The 25,000-nt window shown below is 37.6% G+C and overlaps 3 protein-coding genes across 4 annotated transcripts; all 3 read right to left on the reverse strand.

Moving 5' to 3' along the window:
• Window positions 1–232: 232 nt before the first annotated feature.
• On the reverse strand, window positions 233–3,572 carry LOC111879372 (histone-lysine N-methyltransferase, H3 lysine-9 specific SUVH1). The gene is made up of 3 exons (XM_023875813.2): window positions 3,435–3,572; window positions 703–2,919; window positions 233–548 (listed from the first exon to the last, which is right to left on the reverse strand). The coding sequence occupies exon 2, from the start codon at window positions 2,854–2,856 to the stop codon at window positions 760–762; it is 2,097 nt and encodes a 698-aa protein (XP_023731581.1). The 5' UTR covers window positions 2,857–2,919; window positions 3,435–3,572; the 3' UTR covers window positions 233–548; window positions 703–759.
• Window positions 3,573–15,219: 11,647 nt separating this feature from the next.
• On the reverse strand, window positions 15,220–15,891 carry LOC111879466 (uncharacterized). Its single transcript, XM_023875938.1, has 2 exons — window positions 15,728–15,891; window positions 15,220–15,664 (listed from the first exon to the last, which is right to left on the reverse strand). The coding sequence occupies exons 1-2, from the start codon at window positions 15,889–15,891 to the stop codon at window positions 15,220–15,222; spliced, it is 609 nt and encodes a 202-aa protein (XP_023731706.1).
• Window positions 15,892–20,036: 4,145 nt separating this feature from the next.
• On the reverse strand, window positions 20,037–24,788 carry LOC111879356 (uncharacterized). 2 transcript variants are annotated; one of them, XM_023875794.3, is made up of 5 exons: window positions 24,392–24,788; window positions 23,660–23,905; window positions 21,813–23,584; window positions 21,603–21,736; window positions 20,037–20,289 (listed from the first exon to the last, which is right to left on the reverse strand). In XM_023875794.3, exons 3-5 carry the CDS (start codon window positions 23,545–23,547, stop codon window positions 20,173–20,175), a joined length of 1,986 nt encoding a protein of 661 aa, XP_023731562.1. In that variant the 5' UTR covers window positions 23,548–23,584; window positions 23,660–23,905; window positions 24,392–24,788; the 3' UTR covers window positions 20,037–20,172. The 2 variants fall into 2 exon arrangements, with proteins under 2 accessions (XP_023731562.1, XP_042754284.1); XM_042898350.2 differs by having other exon boundaries at window positions 21,813–23,905; window positions 24,392–24,762.
• Window positions 24,789–25,000: the final 212 nt, after the last annotated feature.

Raw genomic sequence — 25,000 nt, forward strand, 5'->3', positions numbered from 1 at the left:
AATATGACTTGATGATACATAACTAAACAAGCTTTTATGACTATTTTCGATGATGAAAATAAAAAAGGCATATTCAGAAGATCTAGAGTGTGCCTTATATTTAGTCTTAGTCCTAGTTTCAGTCCAAATCAACTTAGAAACAATACGACATGTTGATATTTTGCTTAAAAATGAAGCTAATCTTCTTCCACAGCCCAACCCTAATCAAAACACCATAACAAAGAACCACTCATTTGGAGAAGCACAATCTACATTGCATAATGGAACATTATCAAAAATAAGAACAAGACGATTGACAATCTAAAAGTCACCTAATAATTTAATAATAAGAAGGCTACACATACCCAATCCCAACACACAACTTGATATTCATATACTACTACTAAATTACTACATTGCCATCGCCATTGCCATTGCCATTGCCATTGCCAAACATAAATATTTTGGGCGCCATCATCATCTGTTCCTAATGCTTAATAAGAATTTTGGGCGCCATCTAAGCAAAATCCATTTCATATCATTTCCCAACCTACAAACTACAACTTCTTCTGCAAAAAAACAAATCACAAAATCGTTAGTTACATCAACACCTTTCTCAGTCATAACATTATTAACATCTCCCTATTGAAGTTTCTCCCATGATATTGATAGATATGTGGGGCTAAATAAAAGAACAAAACCATAAAAAGATAGATAGCTTACCTTTTACAGAAGGGCGCCATTTGGTATGCAAAATCCATACAAACTTTATGTAGACCACTAGCAAAAAGTCCCTTTGCACCTCGCCGACCCACACAAACAATTTTTCCTATGGGGCCCACCTTTATCAGCCTGTACAATTCCATAGTTAAATGTCAACTCCTGCATAGGAGGAATATGCTTTATCGCATAAAGCCCAACATGAAAATACGATTCATATTGATTTTCACGAATAACAGGTTGCCAATACACATTAGGTGAGCAGCTATGGTTCATAAACCTTCCCACATTCCCCTCATTTTTTGCACTAATAACCAAAGGATATGGAAACTTTGCAGCTTCATCCCTAGGGCTAGTTTCCACAGCATCAAAAGAACGAGTTGCATCAAAAATATAATTATCATCATAATCGATTCCATTTTCTTCAATCACTACCCCTGCATATTCACATATAAAAGCCCCTGAACGAATTGGGTCCCACGACCTAAGCCCCCAACCTCTATCCCTTGTTTTGAACACCTCCAAACGGAGCTTCAAACCCGCTTGTGAAATTCGATTCCTGCAGTTAGGAGGGCATCTACAAGAACTCCCACACTCATGAATCACTGTGTTGTGACTCAAAAGAACACCAAGAGGAGTGTAGGGTATATACCCTCCATTCTTTTCGATACAAGGGCAGTTATAGCCAGGTTGGCATCCATTCGCGCAGCTGCAGCTTAAAGATTGGGTTGAAGGGAAGGGATTTCTATACTTGAGGCTGCGTGAATACGTGAAATAAGCGGGACCCTTTTCATTATCCACATCGTTTACAAGAGAAACAGGTACTTTTTCAGCACCAGATGTAAGGTCAGGGAGAATAACACCAGCCCTTGTAAGACCACCACCATTTCCAACATCTTTCCATTGTTGAATCGATTTCCATAATGTAAATGCTGAAGGTTGTCCTGCAATTCGAACCAATTTGTACTTAAAAACATTGCAACCGGATTTCCCTTTTTCAATCCAAGATTCGTGTATTCTGTATAGTCCATCATAGACATATACTTTCCCAGTTGTATGTTGATAATCTTTAAGACCACGAATAACTCGTACCTCATTACCCCTGTGTAAGCTTTTTTCAAGAGCAAGGTTACCCCTTATTAGAAGTTGATCACTTTGTGGTTTACCTCTACTGGATACCCCACCTTGCCCACTGTATATCAACACATCACCATCATCCCCTTCATCTTCATATCCTCCTGCAGAGACTATACTCACAGCTACAGGCTCTTCAGATCCAGAGAATTTAACACTCATGTAATCTATCCCTGCCATACTTGGAGCATGCAATCCCACCAAACACATTTCAAAACGAAAAAAGAAAATGTCACCAATTTCAACACCAGGTACAGGTCCAACCCTCTTCTTGATATTAGCACGAGCCCCTTTGCTCATACAGATAGTACCTGCCCTTAAGTCTGGACGTTTTGCTGACCCTGTCATGCCTTCTTTTGTGTCATCAAGTTGTGTAATTTTTCTCCTGAGTAGATTATATGCCATTAGCACACGATCAGCCAACTCCTTGTCACTGTCGCATTGACGGAAGCTATCAACATCCAACAGATTGAAAGATTCCAACAGATGAGTAACAAAGGAGTCAATGTCAATGTCAGAATTAGACACAGCAATTGTACTCTTGACCTTTTTACGGGTTGCTCTTCTTTTGTCATCAACTTCACTGCCAGTTTCCATATCCTTGCCATAGCTGTTATCATAACCATCACTTTGACTATATCCATCCTCATCTACATACATGCGACTCCTGATGCTCTTTTTTGATGTCCCTATGTCACCATTTTTAACATCTGAACCTGGTGTTCTAAAGGAATTTAAAGGAACTGGTGATGGGATAGTGTAAGGCCTAGGATGAGGTGGTTGTGGTTCACTGCCTTGCTTTTGAGATACGTTTGAGGCAAAGAAGGGGAAGAAGGGTGCAGCGCCAGGTGGAAAGGGGCCCGTTGGAGGGACGGATGCGTACTGAGATGAGGGTGGTGCAGAAGGGTCTTGTGGTGATGGGAAAATTGGGACAAGACATCTTAATGGCTTAACAATCAAAATCTTAGTCTTGTCCGCAGGAACAGGAACAGAATCAGAATCGGCTCCGAAAGCTTGTTCCATGGAAATCACAGAGATTCAAAAACTCAATTTTTCACAAAGAGAGAGAGCCACAGCTATCATTACCTGAAAAGAAAAACGTGCATTGCAGATTCATTCCATTAGGGCAACCAAGCTCACAAAATTTTCAATCAACCAAAAATCTGAAACGAGTAAAATGCAGACTTGAACGACAACTTGCAGAAGTAACTATCGTACAGAAACATTCAAATGAACTCGGATACAAAGCATAAATAACATCTAGGTTTCTGTCGATCTCCGGATTTAACACACATTAGAAGAAAACCTCAAATCATTTTAAAACCCTAGACACACAGAGATCAGAGAGCGCATGCAGAAACACATAATCGAGAACTGATAATACAGAATTAGAGATACAAAATTAAGAAGAAGGAACGAAGATCTGAGGGGGAAAGACGAAGAAAATAGGGTTTAATAGTGCTATCAAGGACAGAAATGAAACGAAAACATGGGCATAATTTAGAAAAATATTAGATCCATTTTTTCCATCGTCAAAGCATAAATTATCAAAAACGTAGGTGTAAGATGATCAGAATTAAGAATTGGAATCATGAAATTACCTTCTGGTTTGGAATTTGGGGGAGAGAGGACGAGGGAGTGGTGCAGCAGAAGTTCAAAATGAATCAGGTTTATAGTTTTTCACGTTTTTTTCTCATTTTAACACACCTGCTTTCTTCTGTATCCGCTTTACACAAAACATTTCCCTATATATAAAGCATCTTTGTCTTTTTTTTAGTAAGGTAATTTTTATTTTGTTGTAATAGACCATGTTTTATTCTAAATATATTAAAATTTCTAAATACGAGATTAGTTCAAAATTTATTTCTATGATAAAATAATCGATAAGAGTCATGTCTCGTCAATAAATATTTAATAATCATGTTTCATAAATAAATATTTAATTTTTATTATATGATACTTAATATAAGTTTTTATCTTATACAAAGGTTTTAAATTTTATACAAGTTTAACGTCTTCATTAATCTATGCAATCAAATAGTTTTGGTATGAATTATACAATCATGTTTCAAAATGTTTATATTATATTATATTCTAGTCCTCAAATGGAACGGGGTTTAATGATATTAATTATATTATCATAAATAGCCAAATAAGTGTAACTTTAAAGTTCAAATGAAATCTAAATGGGTTTAATGAGCTCATACAGAAAAGTTTCATAATTTTATCCACTTATACGATAAACGATTTTTAAAATGAATTATGGAACCATGATATCAATGAGTTAAAGATGTTAGTATTTACATGTTTTAAACTTTTAATTAGTGATATAAGGTAAATGACATAAAGGTTCTTAACTTTTTTTTTGACATTTTTTATAATTAAGTCACTATGTTTTTAGTTTATTGTAATTTTGACTAATTAACCGGATGGTCCGATTACCTATAAGTCCATCCAGGTCATCGTCTCACATTATCACCTTCACCATACGAAACCTTTAGCTGCATACGACACCCTTTCCCCACATTCGAAACCCTTCCCCACAAACGTCAAGGTGGAAATGTGTGATGTCCCGATTTCCAACCCAAATTTTTTATTTTTATTTATTTAAATATATCATCGTATAATTATGTGGAAACATATTGCGAATGTGTGTGTGTATAGTGGGTTCTTGCCCTTCCCACGAATCAATGAAGTACTTGAAAAACATTTATATTCAACTAGGTAAAACACGGAGTTTGATGAGTTCCCTAAAATATCATATACCACAATACATATACATGCATACAAACAACGGCTCACAACCTTGTCGATCCACTAATAATATGTGTATCTAGACTTACGAAATACTTTTCATTTTGTCATCAATACTTGGGTCTATAGGCTCCTGGCCTATCTGTAACACTCTAAAAATTTCAACCAATTTAAACTTTTCAAAACAACCCAGTTTCATTAAGTTATTACAAAAAGATTTTCAATACCATTATTTATCAGAGTCTTCCCAGAACCATATCATAAAACATAATCATGAGGAGCGGTACGATCACGCCTTTGTCTTGCCACGGTCTCCTGAAGTACCTGAAACATTTAAACCACAACTGTAATCCCGAAAGCTTAGTGAGATACCCCCAAAATACCAACCATACAAACCATACACATAACATGCCATATCATAATAGAACACAGAACATCCATGCACTTCGGGTCTACTGTGTGACTGGTCCGTCGTACCGGGCCTTCAGTCCACCTGGTCCACCCTCCGAGTCTAGCCATATCCGTCGAGTCTACAGTGTGATTGGTCCACCCGCACCGGGCCTTCAGTTGGCCTGGTCCACTCTCCGAGCCTCGGCACGTCTGGTCTGCCCTCTTGGGGACTACAGCCTATCCGGACCGCTTGCTGGGCCTTTGGGATAACCGATCCGCCCTGGGTATGTTGGCCTACAGCACAAAGCAGGACCTGCCTCAACCCAACCCAAGTCCAACAATCATGTGCACATAAACATTCAATCATATAACAATTCACATCCAATCAAACCGATCTAGCAGATCGCATAACATAATATCATTTTAACCAGGATACCGACCTAACCAGTCAATAACATATCATCATCCTATATACCAGGATACCGACCTTAACCAGGTCTCTAACATATACCATCCTAACTACCAGGATGCAAACAATAACATAACAACGATACCCAGATTACAATCCGATAAAGGGTCGGCCTTGGTGCCGTAGACCCTGTCGATATAGTGAGGATAACTCACCTCGCAACTATTGACTGAAAAGATAAGATCACGCTGCTCCAACCTCCGACACGAACTCCTCCACTGATCAATATCAAAAGACTAAACTCAATAAATACCAATAATTACCAAAATACCCCTAGAAGTCAACTGGTCAACTCTTGGTCAAAGTCAAAGTCCTCGGTCAAAGTCAACCCTCCTGACTAACTTTACTCGCCGAGTCAACCCGCTGAATCGTCGAGTCCCCATGCTCTGAAACTGCCATAACACGACTCAACTCGCCGAGTCTCCCCAAGACTCGCTGAGTCCTACAACTCTGAGTCTAACCGCACTCAACCCACTGAGTCATCCCTTGACTCACCGATTCACGGCTTAACCAAGAAAGGTTAGGACCTCACGACCAGACTTGCCGAGTCTAAGAACAGAATCGCCGAGTCCAAGGCTATCTTCAATCAACTCGCCGAGTTGTTCTTCCAACTCGTCGAGTTGCTGCCTATCTTTATGCAACTCGCCGAGTGCACCCATATGACTCGTCGAGTACCACTAGCTCTTAACCCATACAGAGGCTTTCCAAGCCATGCAGGGTCTCAAATCCATAGATCTACTCTTATACAAGCCATCCATCATGTAAAGTAGCAAACTTTACGTGAATCCAAGGAGATCCAAGCATAATACACTCTAGGGCTAAGGTTTGGGACTAAAAGGCTACTTCAACAACTCTTGAACAGGGACTTTATGCTCTTTTGGATCATCACTACTCTAGATCTGAGGTAGCAACCTCAGATCCAACCTCCAAACTCAAGATAACACTAGATATACTCCAAAAAATCCCACAATTGATAGATCTAGATGGATAATAGCCCAAGCAACGAATCATTACCTCAAGAGGAGACTCCAACAGAAGAATAAGCCAAAACCTTGTAAAGCCCCTTGCTCCAAGCCTCTCAATCTTCAAAGATCTCTTCAACAAACACTCTTTCAAGGTCCAAATGCTCTCTAATTCTTTCACAAACGAATATTAGGGTTTCTGAACTTCAAGGGAGAGTAAAGAGGTTGGGGAGAGGGTAGTATGTTCTTTATATAGGGCTCAACCCCTGGGATTAGGGTTTTCTCCATACAGTACCAACTCGCTGAGTCCAGCCACCGACTCGCCGAGTTGGCCACTTAACACGCGACCAGAATCGCGACCCTACTCGTCGAGTCTACCCATGGACTCGCCGAGTTGACCATTCACATTTTCACTTTGAACCCTGAACTTGCGCTCCTGAACTTGGGATGTTACACTATCGTTGTTTCGTCGTCAACCCCTACTCTAACTGTAACGAATACAATAACGATTGCGCACATAGAGACTACACATTCAACTTTATTCATACAAGCACCTTAGAGACTATACCCTTTACCCTACCAACATTATGCATACAGAGACTATTCTACTAGATCTTATATTCTAACATACATGGATACATAATATAATACATAGTATAATGAGATAATTCACTTTGACAATTACTCAGACGATTAACAATTATATAGGTGAAAATTTTGGTAATCAGAGAGAAGGAATGCAATGTATCTTTTTCATTATCACAAAGCCAATAAATTAGGTATTTAAATACAATCCAGGAAGGTATAACTAAACAATCCTTAATCAAAGGAAATCACAGAAGATAAATATGAAAAACTGATAAATAGGATAATGACTATCGGCTAAGTAATATCCGTTCCAATATTCCCCCTCAAGTTGGAGTGTGTAAATCTTGCATGCCCAACTTGACAAGTAAGTTTCGAAGGTGTTGAGCTCCCAGTGTGTAACGTCCGCAGATCCGGGCTAGTTAATTTAGAGGCAATAGGGGTCGAAAACGACTTTTCGAAAAAATATTATTTAGAATAAATAATCTTAACCAAGTTTTAGAATATGTCACAAGGTTTCCGTACATATAAAGAACGCCGAAATTCGAGTTATAACGAAGAAGTTATGGTCCGTCGAAGTTTTACGTCAAAACCGACACGACACCGGGAGACGTAAATAGTGAATTTAAGATAGAGGACTTTTTAGCCTTAGTGATCTAAACCAAAGTTGTAGTATACGTTAAATCGAGAACATCCATAAAAAGAACGCCCAAATCTGACTTCGTATGAGGAAGTTATGATTTTTCTAAGATTCGACTTAGCAGTGCACGGCCCGAAACTCGAATTTTAGCTCGAGCGGTTTTTGGCTTACGCGACCTAAATGAGAGTTGAAGATCTCATTAATAGGAACTCAAAGGTAAAAAGATAGACAAAAACGGAGTCCGTATGAAGGAGTTACGAATTCTTTGCGGTCATTTAACAATTTAAACGCCTCCTACTGTTAAATGAAAGTTGTAGATCTTGATTTTACCTACGCGTTGAAAAAAAGAACGTCGAAAACGGAGCTCGTATGCGAGAGTTATGATTTTTCTAAGTTTGAAGGCTGATACGCGATAGGGGTGACGTGGCACCATCAAAATTGGACACGTGGCGCCACCAGAAGACTGCCACATGCCCCAACTCGGCGAGTAGGTCCTCCTACTCGGCAAGTCCATCAGGAATTCATCCTATAAATAGAAGTGTCGGGCATTCCAACTTCCTCACACCTCACCCTTCAACTTTCTCTCTCTAGTTTCTCTCTCTAACCTCCCTTAAGCCCCCTAAAAGCCTAGGTAAACCCCCTAGCACCCGAAGGAAGCCCCGAGGCTCCCGAAGCCCCGAGAAAAGAGCCTTTTGGCTCGGGAACGCTGCTCCAGCAAAACCCGGTTTTCTTTAAAATCCGTTGTAAGTGAGCTACGCTTACGCAAATTTTAATATAGCTTCCAAATAATTATAGTAATGTTATTAGGTCCTTAAAATAATTATTTAGGCTATTATTATGAGTTATATTGAGTGTTATTTAACGCTTATATAATAATAATAATAGTCAGACTATTAATTTGTCGCGGTTATCGTTAGACTAAACCCTAGTGGTATTGATACTAGGTTTTATCAAAGGAAATTGTTTTGAGAGTATCGAAGCGCTGTCCGAGTGCTGAGTCACCGCCTTTCAAGTGAGTGCATAGTTACTTTCATCTTACACATAGATATGAAGTATTTTACATAAATTACGTGTTATGTGTGCATATTATCTGAATACTTGTTGTCTATGCTGGATGAATGATTTTATACATGTTTTAAATGATTTAAATTGTATATTTATTTTATATCTACAAATATGTTGGGATAAAACATGGGTAGATGAAATAGTTGGTGTGTGATGAAATAAAATAATGAGAGATAGGTGATGATAGGAAGGTGATGATAATTAGGTGAGGATAGATAGGTGATGATGAATCGGTGATGTAGGATACTACAATCTTGTCCGACAATTTGGAGATGTAGTCATCTACCAGAGTATAGATGGCGACCACGGACTATTATAGACAACCCCGTGGAAACACCAGCAGACTCATAACCTGTAGGTGATGAATTACGAGTTCAGGCGATGTTGTAACTACGTATTCATGCGATGATACTCTAACCCCCTTACTATGAATTACGAGTTCAAGCAATGTTGTAACTACGTATTCATGCGATGATACCCTAACCTTTGGTGGGCACGTATTGAGGGAGTAATCCCTGAATCAATACTGTCTAGGCGATGTAGGCGATGATCCTTAGGGAAAGTCCTTAGGAACAAACATAAAAGGAGATGTGATGTAAGGAGATGAGAGGTAAAATATGATGTAGGAGACGACCCTTAGGATAAATCCTTAGGGAGGGTACTTAGGAATAAAGAAGATAATGGGGAAGGGTAATTGGGTTAATTGTTTGATGATTGAACATAATAATTATATTATTGTGTTGAAAACCATATGTACTCACCAGGTTTTCCAACCTGACCCACTCAGTTTATTTATATCACAGGTGTTGTTATGAAGTCACATTACACTGAGAGATTAAAGAGATGTAGATCACTAGTGTAAATAAATGTAAGTTCTGTCTATGCTTATGTTTTTGTATTGACGATGACATCCCAAACGTTTTAAAATGAATAAAATACGTTTCTTCGAAAATGTTTTGATAACGTATTTAACATGTTTTTCTGGGAACAAATTCCGTAACATTTTTATGAAAAGAAGTACTCTGATTTTTACAAAGCATAAACAAAATCGGTCTTTTCTGGCCGTGAAAATAGGGATGTCACACAGTGGCTTGGTAAGAAGATCAGCTATTTGACCCATGGTATTAATGTGCATAGGACGTATTTCACCCGACTCAACTCGCTCTCGGACGAAATAACAATCCATTTCTAAATGCTTCGTTCTTTCATGAAAGACTGGATTGTTAGCAATGTGTTTGGCAGCTAAGTTGTCACAAAATAGAGCAGTGCCTTCCAGAGGTGCTTCGCCAAGTTCCTTTAGCAATGATCGAACCCACAACACTTCGCTGACTGTGCTAGCCATTGCCCTATACTCTGCTTCAGCCGATGAACAGGAAACAACCGATTGTTTCTTCGACTTCCAAGATATGGGAGCACCACCAAGGAGGAGTAAATACTCGGTGCGAGAACGTCTTGAAAAGGGACATCCGAGCCAATCAGCATCACAGTAAGAGACTAGTTTTAGGCCTCCTTGGCAGGGTATCAAAATACCTTGACCCGGAGTGGCTTTTAGATATCTTAAAACACGAGTAACCGCATTCATATGATTTTGTCTGGGGTCGGAGACAAATTAACTTAACACGTTAACAAAGTAAGTGATATTCGGGCGTGTGGCTTGCAAATATAACAATCCCCAACCAGGCGCCTGTATTTACCAACATCAACCTTTTATTCTTCTTTTCCATGGGAAATCCACTTGGACGACATCCCTGCAAGCCACTGTCCTCCAAAATGTCCAAAGTATATTTTCGTTGACTAAGGACTAAACCTTCCTCCGTGCGAGCCACTTCAATTTCCAAAAAATACTTAGAGGTTCCGAGGTCTTTAATGCTAAATTTATGGTGGAGTTGAGACTTAGTGTATTGAATCATATCCATATTATTGCCAACAACGATCACATCGTCTACATAGATCAAAGCTGCTACAAAAACTGCATTTTGTTGTATATGAACAACGAATAATCTGCCTTGGACTAGGTGAAACCAAGCTCTAACAGAGATTGGGTGAACTTATGACACCAATTACGTGACGCTTGTTTGAGGCCGTATAGGGACTTCTTGAGGCGACAAACATGTGTATCATTGTCTTTCGAGAACCCTTGTGGAAGCTTCATGTACATTTCTTCATTGAGATCACCATGTAAGAATGCATTGTTGACGTCTAAGTGGTGTATAAGCTAGTCCTTCTTCACAGCTAAAGTAAGAAGGGTACGCATCGTTACTAATTTTGCAACAGGCGCGAAAGTGTCGTGGTAGTCCACTCCTTCCATCTGTGTGAAGCCCTTTGCTACAAGCCTGACTTTACATTTGGTTTATACTTGATCTTGTACACCCATTTAGAATCTATTGCTTTCTTTCCATTGGGTAGAGGTTCCAAGGACCACGTTTGATTTTCTTCAAGTGCCTTGATTTCACGTTTCATGGTATTTCGCCAATTTTCATTTTATGATGCCTAAAAGAAAGTTTTAGGCTCATCATGTGACGTGATGGCCGCTAAAAAACTTTTGTGTTTATTAGAAAACTTGTCATAAGTCACATAATAAGCAAGGGGATGTACCGTGGAGGAAACTTGATTGGAACTTGGGTGTGCATGATCGACGGACGGTGGGATGTTAACTTCATAATCCTTGAACCATGAGGGTTGAGTCTTGCTCCGTTGAGAAGTACGGTTTGGATGTTGCGAATTATCGTTATTAGGGGACATATTGTTATTGGCTTCGTCAACTTGTGTCTCATATTCTGGTGGGTTATTGGGCTCATTATTTTGCATAGGAGAGTCCATGTCATCAGGCTCTTCTCTTACAATGGATGCACTGGGATGGAGTTGTGTAAGCTTTTCTTTATGGCGTAAATCATTCTCCATGTCAAGTCCAGGCCTGTGAGATGGTTGAGGCTCACCAACGATTTCATTCTCTACCTGGTTCACATTCTCTTTGTGGCTGGAGAAAGGAAAGACGTTTTCAATAAACTTGACGTCACGGCTCACGACTATTTTTCGTTTTTCTAAATCATAGACTTTGTAACCGTTTATGCTGAAAGGGTATCCCAAAAACACCCCTGCCTTTCCTAGTGGAGCAAATTTATCTCCCTTTGTTTCGGTGTTCCAGAAATAAGTCAGGCAACCCAATACACGCATATGCTCATAAGGAGGTTCTTTTCCATATACTATCTCATATGGTGTTTTGTATTTGATTACCTTGGAAGGTAATCTGTTGATGATATAGACAGCCGTTAAACACATTCCCCCTAAAACCTTATAGGTAACTTTCCTTCATATATCAAGGCATGCGCTATTTCCAAGAGGTGTCTGTGCTTTCTCTCCACAACCCCGTTTTGTTGAGGGGTGTGTGGATAGCTTGTTTCGAGCTCAATGTCTTGATTAGCATAGAAGCTTTTCATATGATTGGATGTAAACTCTCCTCCATTGTCATATCTGATTCGTTTAATATTCTTTTGAAATTGCGTTTGGATGAGATTGTAAAAACTGATCAAATGATCACTTGCCTCGTGTTTGTGCTTGATTATGTAAATCCAAACAGCCCTACTATAATCATCGACTATAGTGAGGAAATAACTTCCATGTGTAAGTGAAAATGTTCTATAACCACCCCAAATATCACAATGAATCATGTCAAAACTGTAACGTCCCAAAATTCAAGACTAAAAATTTCTTTTAATAAAACATTAATTAAAGTAAAATCATCAATCCGGAACATAATCAGAGTATTAATTTCCAAAACACATGTTCGTTATCAGAGTAAAAAATTCCCAGGCTGTCTAGTCTATGGTGTGTGCCATGCGATCACCCCAAGTTCTTCCCTCCGCTACCGGAAGTACCTGAAACCAAAACTGAAACCGTAAGCACGAAGCTTAGTGAGTTCCCCACCCTACCACATACTGCATATATTGGGCCACGCCCGCTATCATGGGCCTCGCCCGCTACAACGACCCCGCCGCTCCAGGCCCCACCTGGCTTCGAGCCCCGCTCGGATACAGATCTGTTTCACTTAGGCCTCGCCTGTCACAGGGCCTCGCCCGCTAACATATAATAGCACATAAACATATCACAACACATAAGCTAAACACATACCAACAGATCCTGTCCAAAGGCCTCACCTATCTTGGGCCTCGCCCTTGTCTTGCTACTGATGAGTCATGGAACCCCGTCCATGCTCCTACTGATAGTGAGATACGGGCCCAGCCCACACTCACTTTTTCCCTAACTTGGGCCTCGCCCCTGTCTGTTGCTAATGAGATGTGGAACACCATCCACACTCTACTCTTGGTGAGATACAGGACCTCGCCCACACTCACCTCCCTACCAGGCACATACAAGTATCACACAGACAACAAGTATAAACTATCACATAAACCATTCCTTGGGCACCCGCCCGCTATCTTTGGACCTCGTCCTGAATATCATACTAGCATACTGTGCCTAGAGCTAACCCCCGGGTCTTCTACTCATAACTACATGGGCCGACATTGTAGCCGTAGACCCATTCACACAAAGGGAAACTCACCTCGAACTGCTGAACTTGCTGATAACCTTCTGAATGCTGCCCGTCAACTCTCTGAACTCCTGCTCCACTAGCTCCCCGAGCTACCAATATCAATGCAACACTTAGTCTAACTGACCCCCGAAAGTCAACCAAGTCAACGCTGGTCAAAGTCAACATTCCAGGTCAACCCTACTCGCCGAGTCTATCTACTGACTCGCTGAGTTCATATGCTCAGAGTCCTTCTATTCACGACTCGACTCGCCGAGTCAGTCCATGACTCGCTGAGTCTATCGATTTCCGAGTCCTGACCTGTCCGACTCACCGAGTCTCCACTCAACTCACTGATTCGAGTCTCAACTCGAAGGGTTTGGGGTTTCGCGACTTGACTCGCCGAGTACAAGGCAATCTTCATCCGACTCGACGAGCTATTCATCCCACTCGTCGAGTTCCTCCTAATCTTCATGCTACTCGCCGAGTCCACTCAAAGGACTCGTCGAGTCCATTCAGATCTTCATACATGCAGAGGACTTTTGAGTCATGCATGGACTCCAAACTGTAGATCTGCCCTTCCCAAGCCTATTCCTCACGTAAAGTTGCAAACTTTACGTGTAGAGAAGGAGATCTAGGCTAAACACACCATAAACTAGGGTTTAAGGCAAGGAGGCTCTATAATCAACTCAAGGGCAGTTACTTTATGCGTCACAAGGCCAAAATATGCTTAGATCCGAAGTAGCAACTTCAGATCTGGCTTCAAACTCAAATGGATAGCTAATCATGGCTAAAAAGCCCCAAAACTCACAACTAGAATAGACCTAAATGAAGGAAACGACTTAGTACCTTCAATAACCCAGAAAGGTTCCACAAACTATAGATCCAAGACCAATCCTTGAAGCTTCAATGATTCCCCTCTTTCTTCTTCCTTTAAATCACCCAAAAATGGCTTAGAAGCTTGAATGAGCAACAATGGGGCTTAGGGTTCGGTGTTATGGGTGAGAGAGGCAGTAAAGGAACCCTAGGGGAGAGAATGAGACGTTTAAATAGTCTCCAAGCCCCGGATTTAGGGTTTTCCTCGTTCAGACCAGACTCGCCGAGTCTCCTTGGCCGACTCGCCGAGTCGGTTACTTACTCCTTGACCCGGATCCCGCTCGGACTCACCGAGTTCCTCCTTGGACTCGACGAGTCGTTCCTTAAACTTAGGGTTTTCTTTCCTTTCTTGGCCTTCCTGACTTTGGGTGTTACAAAAACAATCATTCGTTTTTATTGTACTTGTAAGAAATGGGAGTATGGTTAGTTTATCTCTCAGACATGAATCACAAAAAAGTTCCTTAGAGTTGCTACTAAAATCCTTACATAAAGAAATATGAGATAATTTTTTATTTGATGGGTGACCAAGTCTTTTATGCCATTGATATGTGGTAGTGACTGCCATAGCTTGTCGGCCTTCTTGCATGATCCCCATTCTGTAGAGTCCACCAATGCACTTACCCATTCCAATCAAGCCCCTCGTCCTCAAGCCCTGTATGACAAAGAAATAGGGGAAAAAAGTAATGGCACAATTCAAATTTTTCGTTAGTTGGCTGACAGATATAAGGTTGCATTTGAAATTTGGTACATAAAGGACTCCTTTAATTTTAATCCCTCCTTTAAAAGTAAGTTCACCACTTCCTTTGACAAGAATGGTTTCGCCATTAGGAATGGTGACTGGCAATTCTCTACCTCCCGTAGTGAGGTTTTCAAGAGACTCCCGATTGTAAGTCATACATTCGGTTGCCCCTGAGTCAATTATCCAGTCACTATCATCATTAAATTTACCTGCCATGTTTGCCTTCAGGGTGTTGATGGGTTTGTCGTTGCTGCTCTTGCTGAGAATCTTTAGAAGCATTTGATGTTGTTGGTCGCTCAATCCTAGCATCTTGTCAACGTACGTTTCTACCAAAGCTGCCTTTGGCTTCACCATCCCCTTCCTTCCTTTCCCTTGCCACTAGTCTGGGTATCCGACAAGCTTGAAGCACCCGTCTCTAATGTGTCCATCTTTGCCACAAAAAGTGCAGTGTCCGGATTTGTTGTTAGAGCTTGTCTTGTCGGTCTTTTGCCAGCCCTTTTTGTGACTCTGATTCTCACGGCTGACTTGTGAGACTTGGAAGGCAGCGGCATCCGGAGTGGTCGTAGTCTTTCTTCCAGCAACAATATTTCGCTGTTGTTCATCTTCCGCTACCAGATGGTAGGCTGTCCTGAGGCTTGGCGTCGGCTTGGTGGCTAGTATTTGGGTCCTCATGACTGAGAATTCAGTATCAAGACCCATTAAAAACTCATAGAGTCTTTCCTTTTCCTTGAGATCGGTAATTTTCTTTCCGATATTACACGTGCAACCATTGCATTCACATCGAGGAGTCGGCAAAACGGAATCTATTTCATCCCATATACCTCTGATTTTGGTATAGTAGGCTAAAACAGAAGTCCCTTCTTGACGTGTCTGTGTAATGGATTACTTGAGTTCATATCCTCTTGGAGCACTTTCCTTCCCAAATCTTTCGTATAAGTCATTCCATATTTTGAGAGCAGTATTGGCATACTTCACACTGCTTCGTATCTCCTTGTCCATGGCGGTAGTGAGCCATCCTTTGATCATGGCATCACACCGCATCCACGCCATATACTTCTCGTTACTTTTGTCGGGTTTAGTGAGGGTGCCATCGACGAAACCAGTCTTATTCTTCGCAAAAAAAAAATTGGTCATCTCTTGGCTCCAATCATTGGAGCTGTTGTCGGTGAGACTCTCATTTACTTGGAGCGGTTTCGGATAGTCAGAAGGATGCATGTAGTATTCTGAGTTTGCATCGATCGGTTCTGAGTTGGCTTTGGATTTTCATGGGTCATCGAATGCCATGATGAAGATGGTTGTTTATGGTTTTGATGTTTTCGAAACCTGCTCTGATACCATGAAAATTTGGTAATCAGAGAGAAGGAATGGAACGTATCTTTTTCATTATCTCAAAGCCAATAAATTAGGTCTTTAAATACAATCCAGGAAGGTATAAGTAAACAATCCTTAATCAAAGGAAATCACAAAAGATAAATATGAAAAACTGATAAATAGGATAATGACTATCGGCTAAGTAATATCCGTTCCAATAATAGGTAATCCTACTGCAATTCAACAGGCGGGTAACACGCCTAACAAGTATTAACCTATAATAATATAACTTGTTATTCTCTATGACAATCTGGTAATGAAAGCTAGATCTTTCACTAATCCCAATGAATATCGATAGTTCTATCAAATAAGGATCAGTCATGCAAGAAAGTTGGAAGGCATGATCATTTCAACATATAGTTTTTCTGAAATCCAACAGGACACATGGTAGCTTTGGTGGTCACTCTAGCCAACTACCAAAGGTGTGTTGGGACTTGGTATGTACGCAGCGCGCCCTCCAGACTAGCCTATATATAGGAGGTTTTCCTTCTTTATTTCTTTCACCATTCTCTCTTGAGAATTTCTCTTTCACCCTCGAGCATTTGGTCCCTCGTGATTCGACTTCTCATTTTGTAGTTTTAGTAATATCAATAGTGAAATGTTGGAGGTTTCGAAAAGATAAAAAGTAAGAGACGAAGTTTTGCTCGCGGATATTTGGAGTATGCCAATTAGGTAAGTTACACTTTCACTTAAGTATAAATGATATGAAGAATATTTGTTGTTGTTATTATGAACATGTGTATTAGATTAATCATTAATCCTAGTTATTATACCGATTGATCTACTTATGGGCGCGATGTATGGGATAGACATGTTGGCAAAGGTTGTTGGATTTCAGAAAAGCTATATGCTAAAATGATCTTACCTTCCGACCGTCCTGACTGACTAATCCTTATTTGATAGTCATTCAGTGTTATTGGAATTAGTGAAGGATCTAGCTTTTGTTATTTGATATATATATATATATATATATATATATATATATATATATATATATATTAGTTATAATATTATATGTTAATACGTGACTGACGAGCCTGTTCGTCGGTTGGATAGTTGTTAGTCGTCTAAGAAATTGTCTAGCTGAGTTATCTCACTATATTGTATGTTATAATATATATCCTATGCATGTTAGGATTTATATATGTTGTAGTATTATGTTAAGCAAGTAGAATAACTTAGTAGATTGTATTCTATCATTAAAGTGTTCGTTTCTTTATTATATCATGTTGTGAGTTGAGGGTGGACCAACTTTGTACTGAAGACCAAGATATTCGAGGCAGACCAAATTTACACTGAAGGCCAAAAAGGCATACCAACTTTATGATGAAGGCCAAATTGGCAGACCAGCCTTAGGTTGAATGCCATTATTTGCATATATGGACTATAATAATCTTATATATAATTGGTTGATTGTTTATATTGTTTGGTTATATGTATATATGAGGAGTTGACGACGAAACAATGATATGATGTAAGTCTAGAGACTTGTGTTGATGACGGAACAACGATATGTCGTGAGTCCAGATACACATGTTATTGGTAGGACGACAAAAGGTCGTGAACCACTGTGTGTATGCATCGTATATGTATTGTGATATATGGTATCTTGAGAACACCACTAAGCTTTGACTTACAGTTGTTGATTAACTGTTTTGCAAATACTTTTCGTATTGTAGGCAGGGCAAGACTTGACTGTACACGTGCATCGGTATCATGTTAAAGATTTCCACATGTTCTATTTATACTATGATTTCAATAGCTTAACTATCTCTGTGTTATTTTTCTTGTTTCGAGTGTCATTTTGTTATTTTGTTGTTCCGACCACCCTTGCGTTGTTGTTTTGGTCAGATTATAATCATGTTATTTGTTTCGTTCAGACTATCAATGTGTTATTTTTTCGTTTCGACTATCTCTATGTTTTTTTTCGACTATATATGTGTTATTTTTTCATTTGGACTATCCTAGTGCTATTTTTTTTTTCATTCAGATTATCCATATGCTATTTTTATTTCTTTCAGACTATCTAGTGTTATTATTTTGTTGTGATTTTAATAACCGTTAAATAAAACTCACACACAAACATACATATAGTTGTTGGTAATTTAAAAAAATAATAATAATAATAAAATAACACATGGTTAGTCCGAACGAAAAAATAACATATGGTTAGTCCGAACGAAAAAATCAACACAATGATAGTCATGAAAAATAACACATGGATAGACGGAACGATAAAATAAAACAAAGATGGTATGAAAAACTATATATAAAAAATGTTTTCAAAATCACAAATAATTAAAAACAAAATGACATAATTAATTAACATTATAATAACAATAATAATAATACTAATAATATTAAAGAAAAACGACACAAGAAACAAAATTAAAAAATAAGAAAAAGACCAAAAAATTCAAATCAAAATAGATAATTTAAGTCAAATTAGGAGAGGTTTAAGGGTGAATTTGATTTACGTAGGCAAAGCAACACCCTTTATAAAACCTTTATAAAATATGAGACCGAAAGAATTATATAATTGTTATATTATGTACTATGGATGAACTCTTAATGATAGTAATAATTGATGAACTTTTTCTCAAATAATGGTGATTTAAATAGAAATAAGAAACAAATCCGTATTTTGTTATCTATTTGTATGCAAGCATCTAATGGGAGTTGTGTGGTCATTATGCATTATGAAGAGATTGTCGAAACCCTGAAATTTTTTTTTTCAAAAATAATTATTTTTTAAACCTAAACTAAAGAAAACACTTGTCAATACACAATAGGGATTATTTTTGCAGTTTGATTTGGACATTTTAAAATATTTATTAAATTAATTGTCAAAATATATTTAAAAGCATACTAAATAAATAATAACTTGTCACTTAAATAAGCATTATCGATGATTAACTTACAATTCTATTCTAATAAATGAAAATATTTTTTACAACATGTCATACTCTCATTCAATTTGTCAAATGTTATTTTGTAGTTATTTTGAATTTAATTTATTTTTCACATGCCATTTTATGATTTTTCTATTTTAATAAATTCCATATAATATTTTAATGTAATAATTACAATAAATATAGTAATAAATAAATATCAATTTTATTAATGCATTTACCTTTTTATTTCAAAATTTCCAAATTAAAGCTCATTAGTTTATTTTCTTTATTTATTTAAATTTAAAAGATAAAAAAGTCAATTTTAATAATTCATTATTTTTATTATTTTTTTATAAATCCAAAGTTCTTAAATATTTAGACCTTTATATTTAATTTTTTTAGTTAACTCATGTAATACATGGGTTTTAGTGTTTTACACCTAACATACTAGATATATAATCAACTTTTTAATTAAATACATTAATAAGAAATACTAAAACACAAATCGTAAAGAAGAACATATTTTGGACACAATTTTATTTTAGATAACTAAATTTAAAACAATCACTAAAAGACTTGGACTTAATTTATTATCATTTAAAATAAAGGTAAATGTATATTGTATTGTCAAAGTTATTAGTAAATTGATTCGATATGTTGATGTGACTGTGACCCCACAGACTAAGTGTGGACACACGTTATTAACGTTATTGTGTCTCAATGCATTTGTGTGTTGCTTGCTATCATGAATGTTACATTTTCTATTATACATGTTGCAACATTCTTAAGGACCACAAAATACAAAATTGACTTATTTTTAACAAATAACATATTCATTTAAATAGAAAAAATTGAGGAAATATGAAAGCTTGGTCTAAAATGTCTCATTTTACCAAATGTAAACGAAGACAATGGTTTGTTTTCAACAAATAAAATCCTATATGTAGCTTGCCATGCAAAAATTTGTATAATAAATGTTACAAAATTTAATTTTAGCGATTTGGTTAATTCACAAGAATGAAAAATACAAAATCAATATTATAAAAACTTACTCTAAAAAAGACTCTCATGGCTTCCACCCAAACCATGAGGTTAGACCCTTAGGCGGCCTTTGGGACAACTTCCCGTCCCCATGCTCCAATTTAGGGCTTTGTTGGATATTCTTCCGTTGTTGCTCCTGGATCTGCAAATCGTCTAGTATTTCAGTTATTTGTTTTTTAATGTTGTACATGACAAGACATGATGCATTAGAAAGATATTGATGTAATATTTCACAATAATTGCAATTTTTGCTGGTTAGATCCCTACATATTTATCTCTTTTCAACTAGTTAGTAGTTACTTTCTATTATTTTACATTTATTAATATTGTTTTTACTATTCAAGAAATCATTTCTATGTGTTATTATTAGTCCCTATTTTTCTTACCTGAATTTTATCATATACTATTTTTGTATTTTTTTTACTAATTATCTATACTAGCCTTTAGTCATTGCTCTATACTTATCATTTAATATTTACTAGTTAATATCTAGTATTCATAATTACTAGGTGGATGAGTTTTGGTAAGGTACTTTTAGTTTCAAATATCATGCATCTTTGTATACATGGTAGGTTGAGGCCTTGTTAGTTGGAGGACGAGTGAGTTACAGGTTTGGAGAATACAAGATTAACAAAATGTACCCTAAGTATAAGATCTTTGAGTGTGAATTAGTTGGAACCAACAATGGTTTGAATAAAATGGTCGAAAGAGCAATGACTAAAGGCTAGTCTAATGGGTCGAAAGAGCAATGAACCAACAATTATTTGAATAAAAGAAAGTAGACATCATTTATATTCAGTAGACTAGGTAAAATGGTCGAAAGTTAGCGAGTCTAATAGGTATAAATCATGGTATGCAGGCCCAAGGAATTAAAGAAATGGTGTGTGTGGGCCTTATGGTTATCAAAGCTCAAAGATAATGTAGTAGAAGTTAGAAGATGTCATGATCATAGTGTTCAAATATTTTTTATTTATTTACTAATTAATTATTTCTATAAAATATTTAATGACATTTCATTTATAAAATATAAGATTATATATATCTTTATTCTTTTTTATAACTATGACCTATTAATTTTTTCGTATTATTTTTCCGAACAATGTATGGTAAGATATTTCTTTTTAAACATTCTAATTATTTGAAATATGATGTATGCTTCAAAAATGACTAATAATTAAATGAGATGTGTATTAAAACATGGGAAACGTAAGGTATATTAAGGATGTTAGTGGTGGAGTTGTGAAAGATGTGGAAATTAAAAGATGTGGTAGTTACTTACAATGATGGGCTCTATATGAAAGATTAAAAGTGAGAAATTGAAGGGGGCTCTATGGAGAGGATAAAGAGGACACCCGATATTATTCAATTAAAATAGTGAGGCCTAATCTCTTCACATCTTGATATGATCAGAAATAATTCATAAGCAGTAGATCTTGAATTAGCTTTGAGTTATACCTGTCTCTCTGGTGTTGATGGCATGACTGCGGATCTATAATCGTATTCTTCTTCCTCATCATCTAAGTGATCACTTACATCAGAAAATGATGATGACGACGAACTTGATTCACTGCTACTTTTCCCTTGATAACCTGGATTCAAAATAAAAGATGTTACACACGTACATTATCAATTTCAGAAAAACTATAAACTCTACTTTTTCATTACCTTTCTCACCCACATCGCTTGTTTTAACCTCGTCATTGTGTACGTACCCCCCTAAAGTTGAAGAACCCACATCAGAACTCTCATGGCGATGGCTGGATTGGTTGTTTGGTTGGAAGGATGAAGAATCCGATTCAAAATTACTTTTTTCTTTTCGTGTCTCACCCCCATTAATACTTGCTTTAAACTCATAAACTCTGCCATCTCTTGTAACATGATGGACCTTCACCATGTCGTCATCATCAGAAGATCGGCTTCTTTGACTGACATTCTCACTTGCCCCAAAAGTATAATAACCCTCGTTTTGCCTGGATCCCCCTCCCTCATGGTTTGGTTGGAAGGATAAAGCATCTGATTGAAAACTGGGCCCACTTGAGTCGTACGGAAGATCATAAGGGTTTGTTCTTGGCATCATATCCGAGGGAGTGGACTCAACAACAGTTTCATTGAAATCATAAGGAACATCCATTGAATTCCTTCTTGTAGATGCATTGGAGTTCCTTCTTGTTGATGCAATGGGAGTGGAACTATAGGAAATATCAAGATTTATGTTTACCAAATTCTCTTCGGCTTGAATCCTCATGTTTCTTAGTGCTTTTTGCCTAGCGACAAGATTCTCCATGTGCTGGTTTCTCTCTATTTCTGATTTTCCCAAATTTCTTAGATTCTTTTGGTCATCTTCTGTCCATGTACGTGCTTCTTCTTCTTCATCATCATCATCATGATCATCTGATTCAAGAGAATGATTGGAAGCAGCATATGCGTTAACATTCGACATTTGAGCATGGTGAGGAACTTCTGCTTCATTTCTATGAACATGCAATGTCTGAGCATGATGATGAAGAACTTCTGGTTCGTTTCTATGAACATGCAATGTCTGGGCATGATGACGAGGAACTTCTGGCTCGTTTCTATGAACATGCGACGTGTGAGCATGATGAGGAACTTCTGAGTCGCTTCTGTGAGCATGCAATGTCTGAGCATCATGATGAGGAACTTCTGGTTCGCTTCTGTGAACATGCAACATGTGATTATTTTGAGGAACTTCTGGTTGCTGAAGATCATGAACCATTGGAAAGGCACCAACCATGGAAGCAGTTGGGAATGAAGTTTCAGCATGCTGAGATCCTGTCTCCCATCGTTTATGATCCTCAGTATTGTTGGCATGTGGAGGCTGAAACTGAGCACAACGATTCACAAACATAGTTTTCTCTCCACCCAAATCGATCTTTTGATTGTGATTGTACACTTCATTCTTTGCTTCTTCTTTTAACTTCTTATAAGCCATTAATACACTGTTATCAATTGAGTTTCTTCGTTTAATAATTTGTACCCTAGGATGATCATCATTAAGATTCACATTACTAACATCAGAATTTTTCTTCCCAATAGCATTTTCTCGCGCTTCACTTCTTGCACCTTTCCCATCAATTCCAGTATCTTCGATAGCCCTAACTCGCAGATTGTGGATCTGATGATGATGATGATGTTGTTGTTTTCCTTCTTTTCGGATTTTGGATGCATTTTGATGACCAAAAAGTAACAGAGTTCCAAGCAGAACAGCAGTGGATACGAGAATAGGAGAAGCATACACCAAAAGAGAAAACAGCAGAGGGAATGATCGATAAAACCAAATCGTAAAAAGAATCAAAACAGCCACCACGGGATGCTTCGAAGCTGATCTATAACAAGCTCTGATTGCAATGATAGCGTACTTTTTGTCCAATTCAACCCCCATTATAACGAGCCTGTCCTCCAAAATCGTCCTCGTTTTCCTAATTTTGACCTTAATCATGAGCTGTTTCAGATATCCGTATATCAGATCATTTGAAAAAGGGAAAAGATAGTACCTTTCAGATTTTCTGAAGCCAAGGAAAAGGGAGAATGGAAAGGTGGCGATATATTCTCTGAAATGATTCACTCTGTTTTTTCCTTTTCGTGAAATTCACAGGCATGCATATGCTGCATATCAACGTTTGCAAAGTGAAATTGAAAGAACATCAGGGTGGTGTGAGCCGGTGGCCGGTGGCGGGAACCATTCACGTAATAAAAATTGGCGCCATTCGCAAGTACTTCCTGATCTATAATGCTGGTAGCTGCTGTGTAAGAATTTGAAATACAGTAAAAATCCAGATACACAGCAGCAATATGAGATTCATAATGAGAGGGTTACAATAAGAAATCCAAATGCAAACAGAAACCAAAATAATCCAAGTCACAATATCAGATTAAAACAAAGTCGATTAACGCAACAGAAATAAGAATAATGGAAGTCACAGCATCAGATTTTTTTTTAAACGAACTTAACAGCCAAAGAATGTAGCAGAAATCAGAATAATATAATCCAAGTCACAAAATCATAATAAAAAACAAAATTGAATTTAACAGCTAAAGAAATCAAAATTTGTAGCGAAGTATATGAATTTTTTTTTCTTGAAATTTGTATCTGGTTCAGAACAAAAAGTCGAATTTAACAGTCTAATTGTCTAAAATATCGAATTTCGTATTACAGGGTACAAAAATCGACATTTGCATCAGATTTAAAAAAATTGAATTTAACAATAAAGAAGGTTTAAACATACACAGATTCATAAATCAATTGCGTGCTTTGCGTCTTTGAATTCTCAGATTCTCGAACTGATTTCAGAAAAATATATAAATCAGAGGGGTATTTTAGAATCAGAAATAAGAATTGACTGAGGGATATTTCGTTGGATCAGAAATCAGAGGGAAAATCGATCAGGTCTCAACTCTCAATCGGTGCAAGGGTCAAGGGCTCAAGGCGACAAGGTCTCAACAACTAACTCAAGGGCAAAATCAACCAGAGGGGAAAAAGAAATCGTGGGAATTGAGATCAGAAAGCAGAAAAGAAAAAGAAGAATGCAAATCGCATATTTTTTTCTCAACAACTCTCAACCTGAGCGCCAGTATCGGATCTAATAATTTTGTTGTCTTCTCATAAAATCCCGCCAGGATATCATATATCCCAATAGGTTGTTGTGTGTTTCAAAATTCAAACCATAAAATATGAATGGTTTTATATAAAGGAAAAAGAAAAATTGTTGTGAATCCCTTCTACAAAAGGTTAATTGTTTTTTGATTTTTTCGATTTTATTAAAACATTATAATGATTTTTATGAATTATTATTATTACTGGTTGTGAAACCCGTATATTATATGGGTTGAGAAAA

This window comes from Lactuca sativa, chromosome 9, assembly GCF_002870075.4.
Source record: "Lactuca sativa cultivar Salinas chromosome 9, Lsat_Salinas_v11, whole genome shotgun sequence".
Classification (NCBI taxonomy): domain Eukaryota; kingdom Viridiplantae; phylum Streptophyta; class Magnoliopsida; order Asterales; family Asteraceae; genus Lactuca; species Lactuca sativa.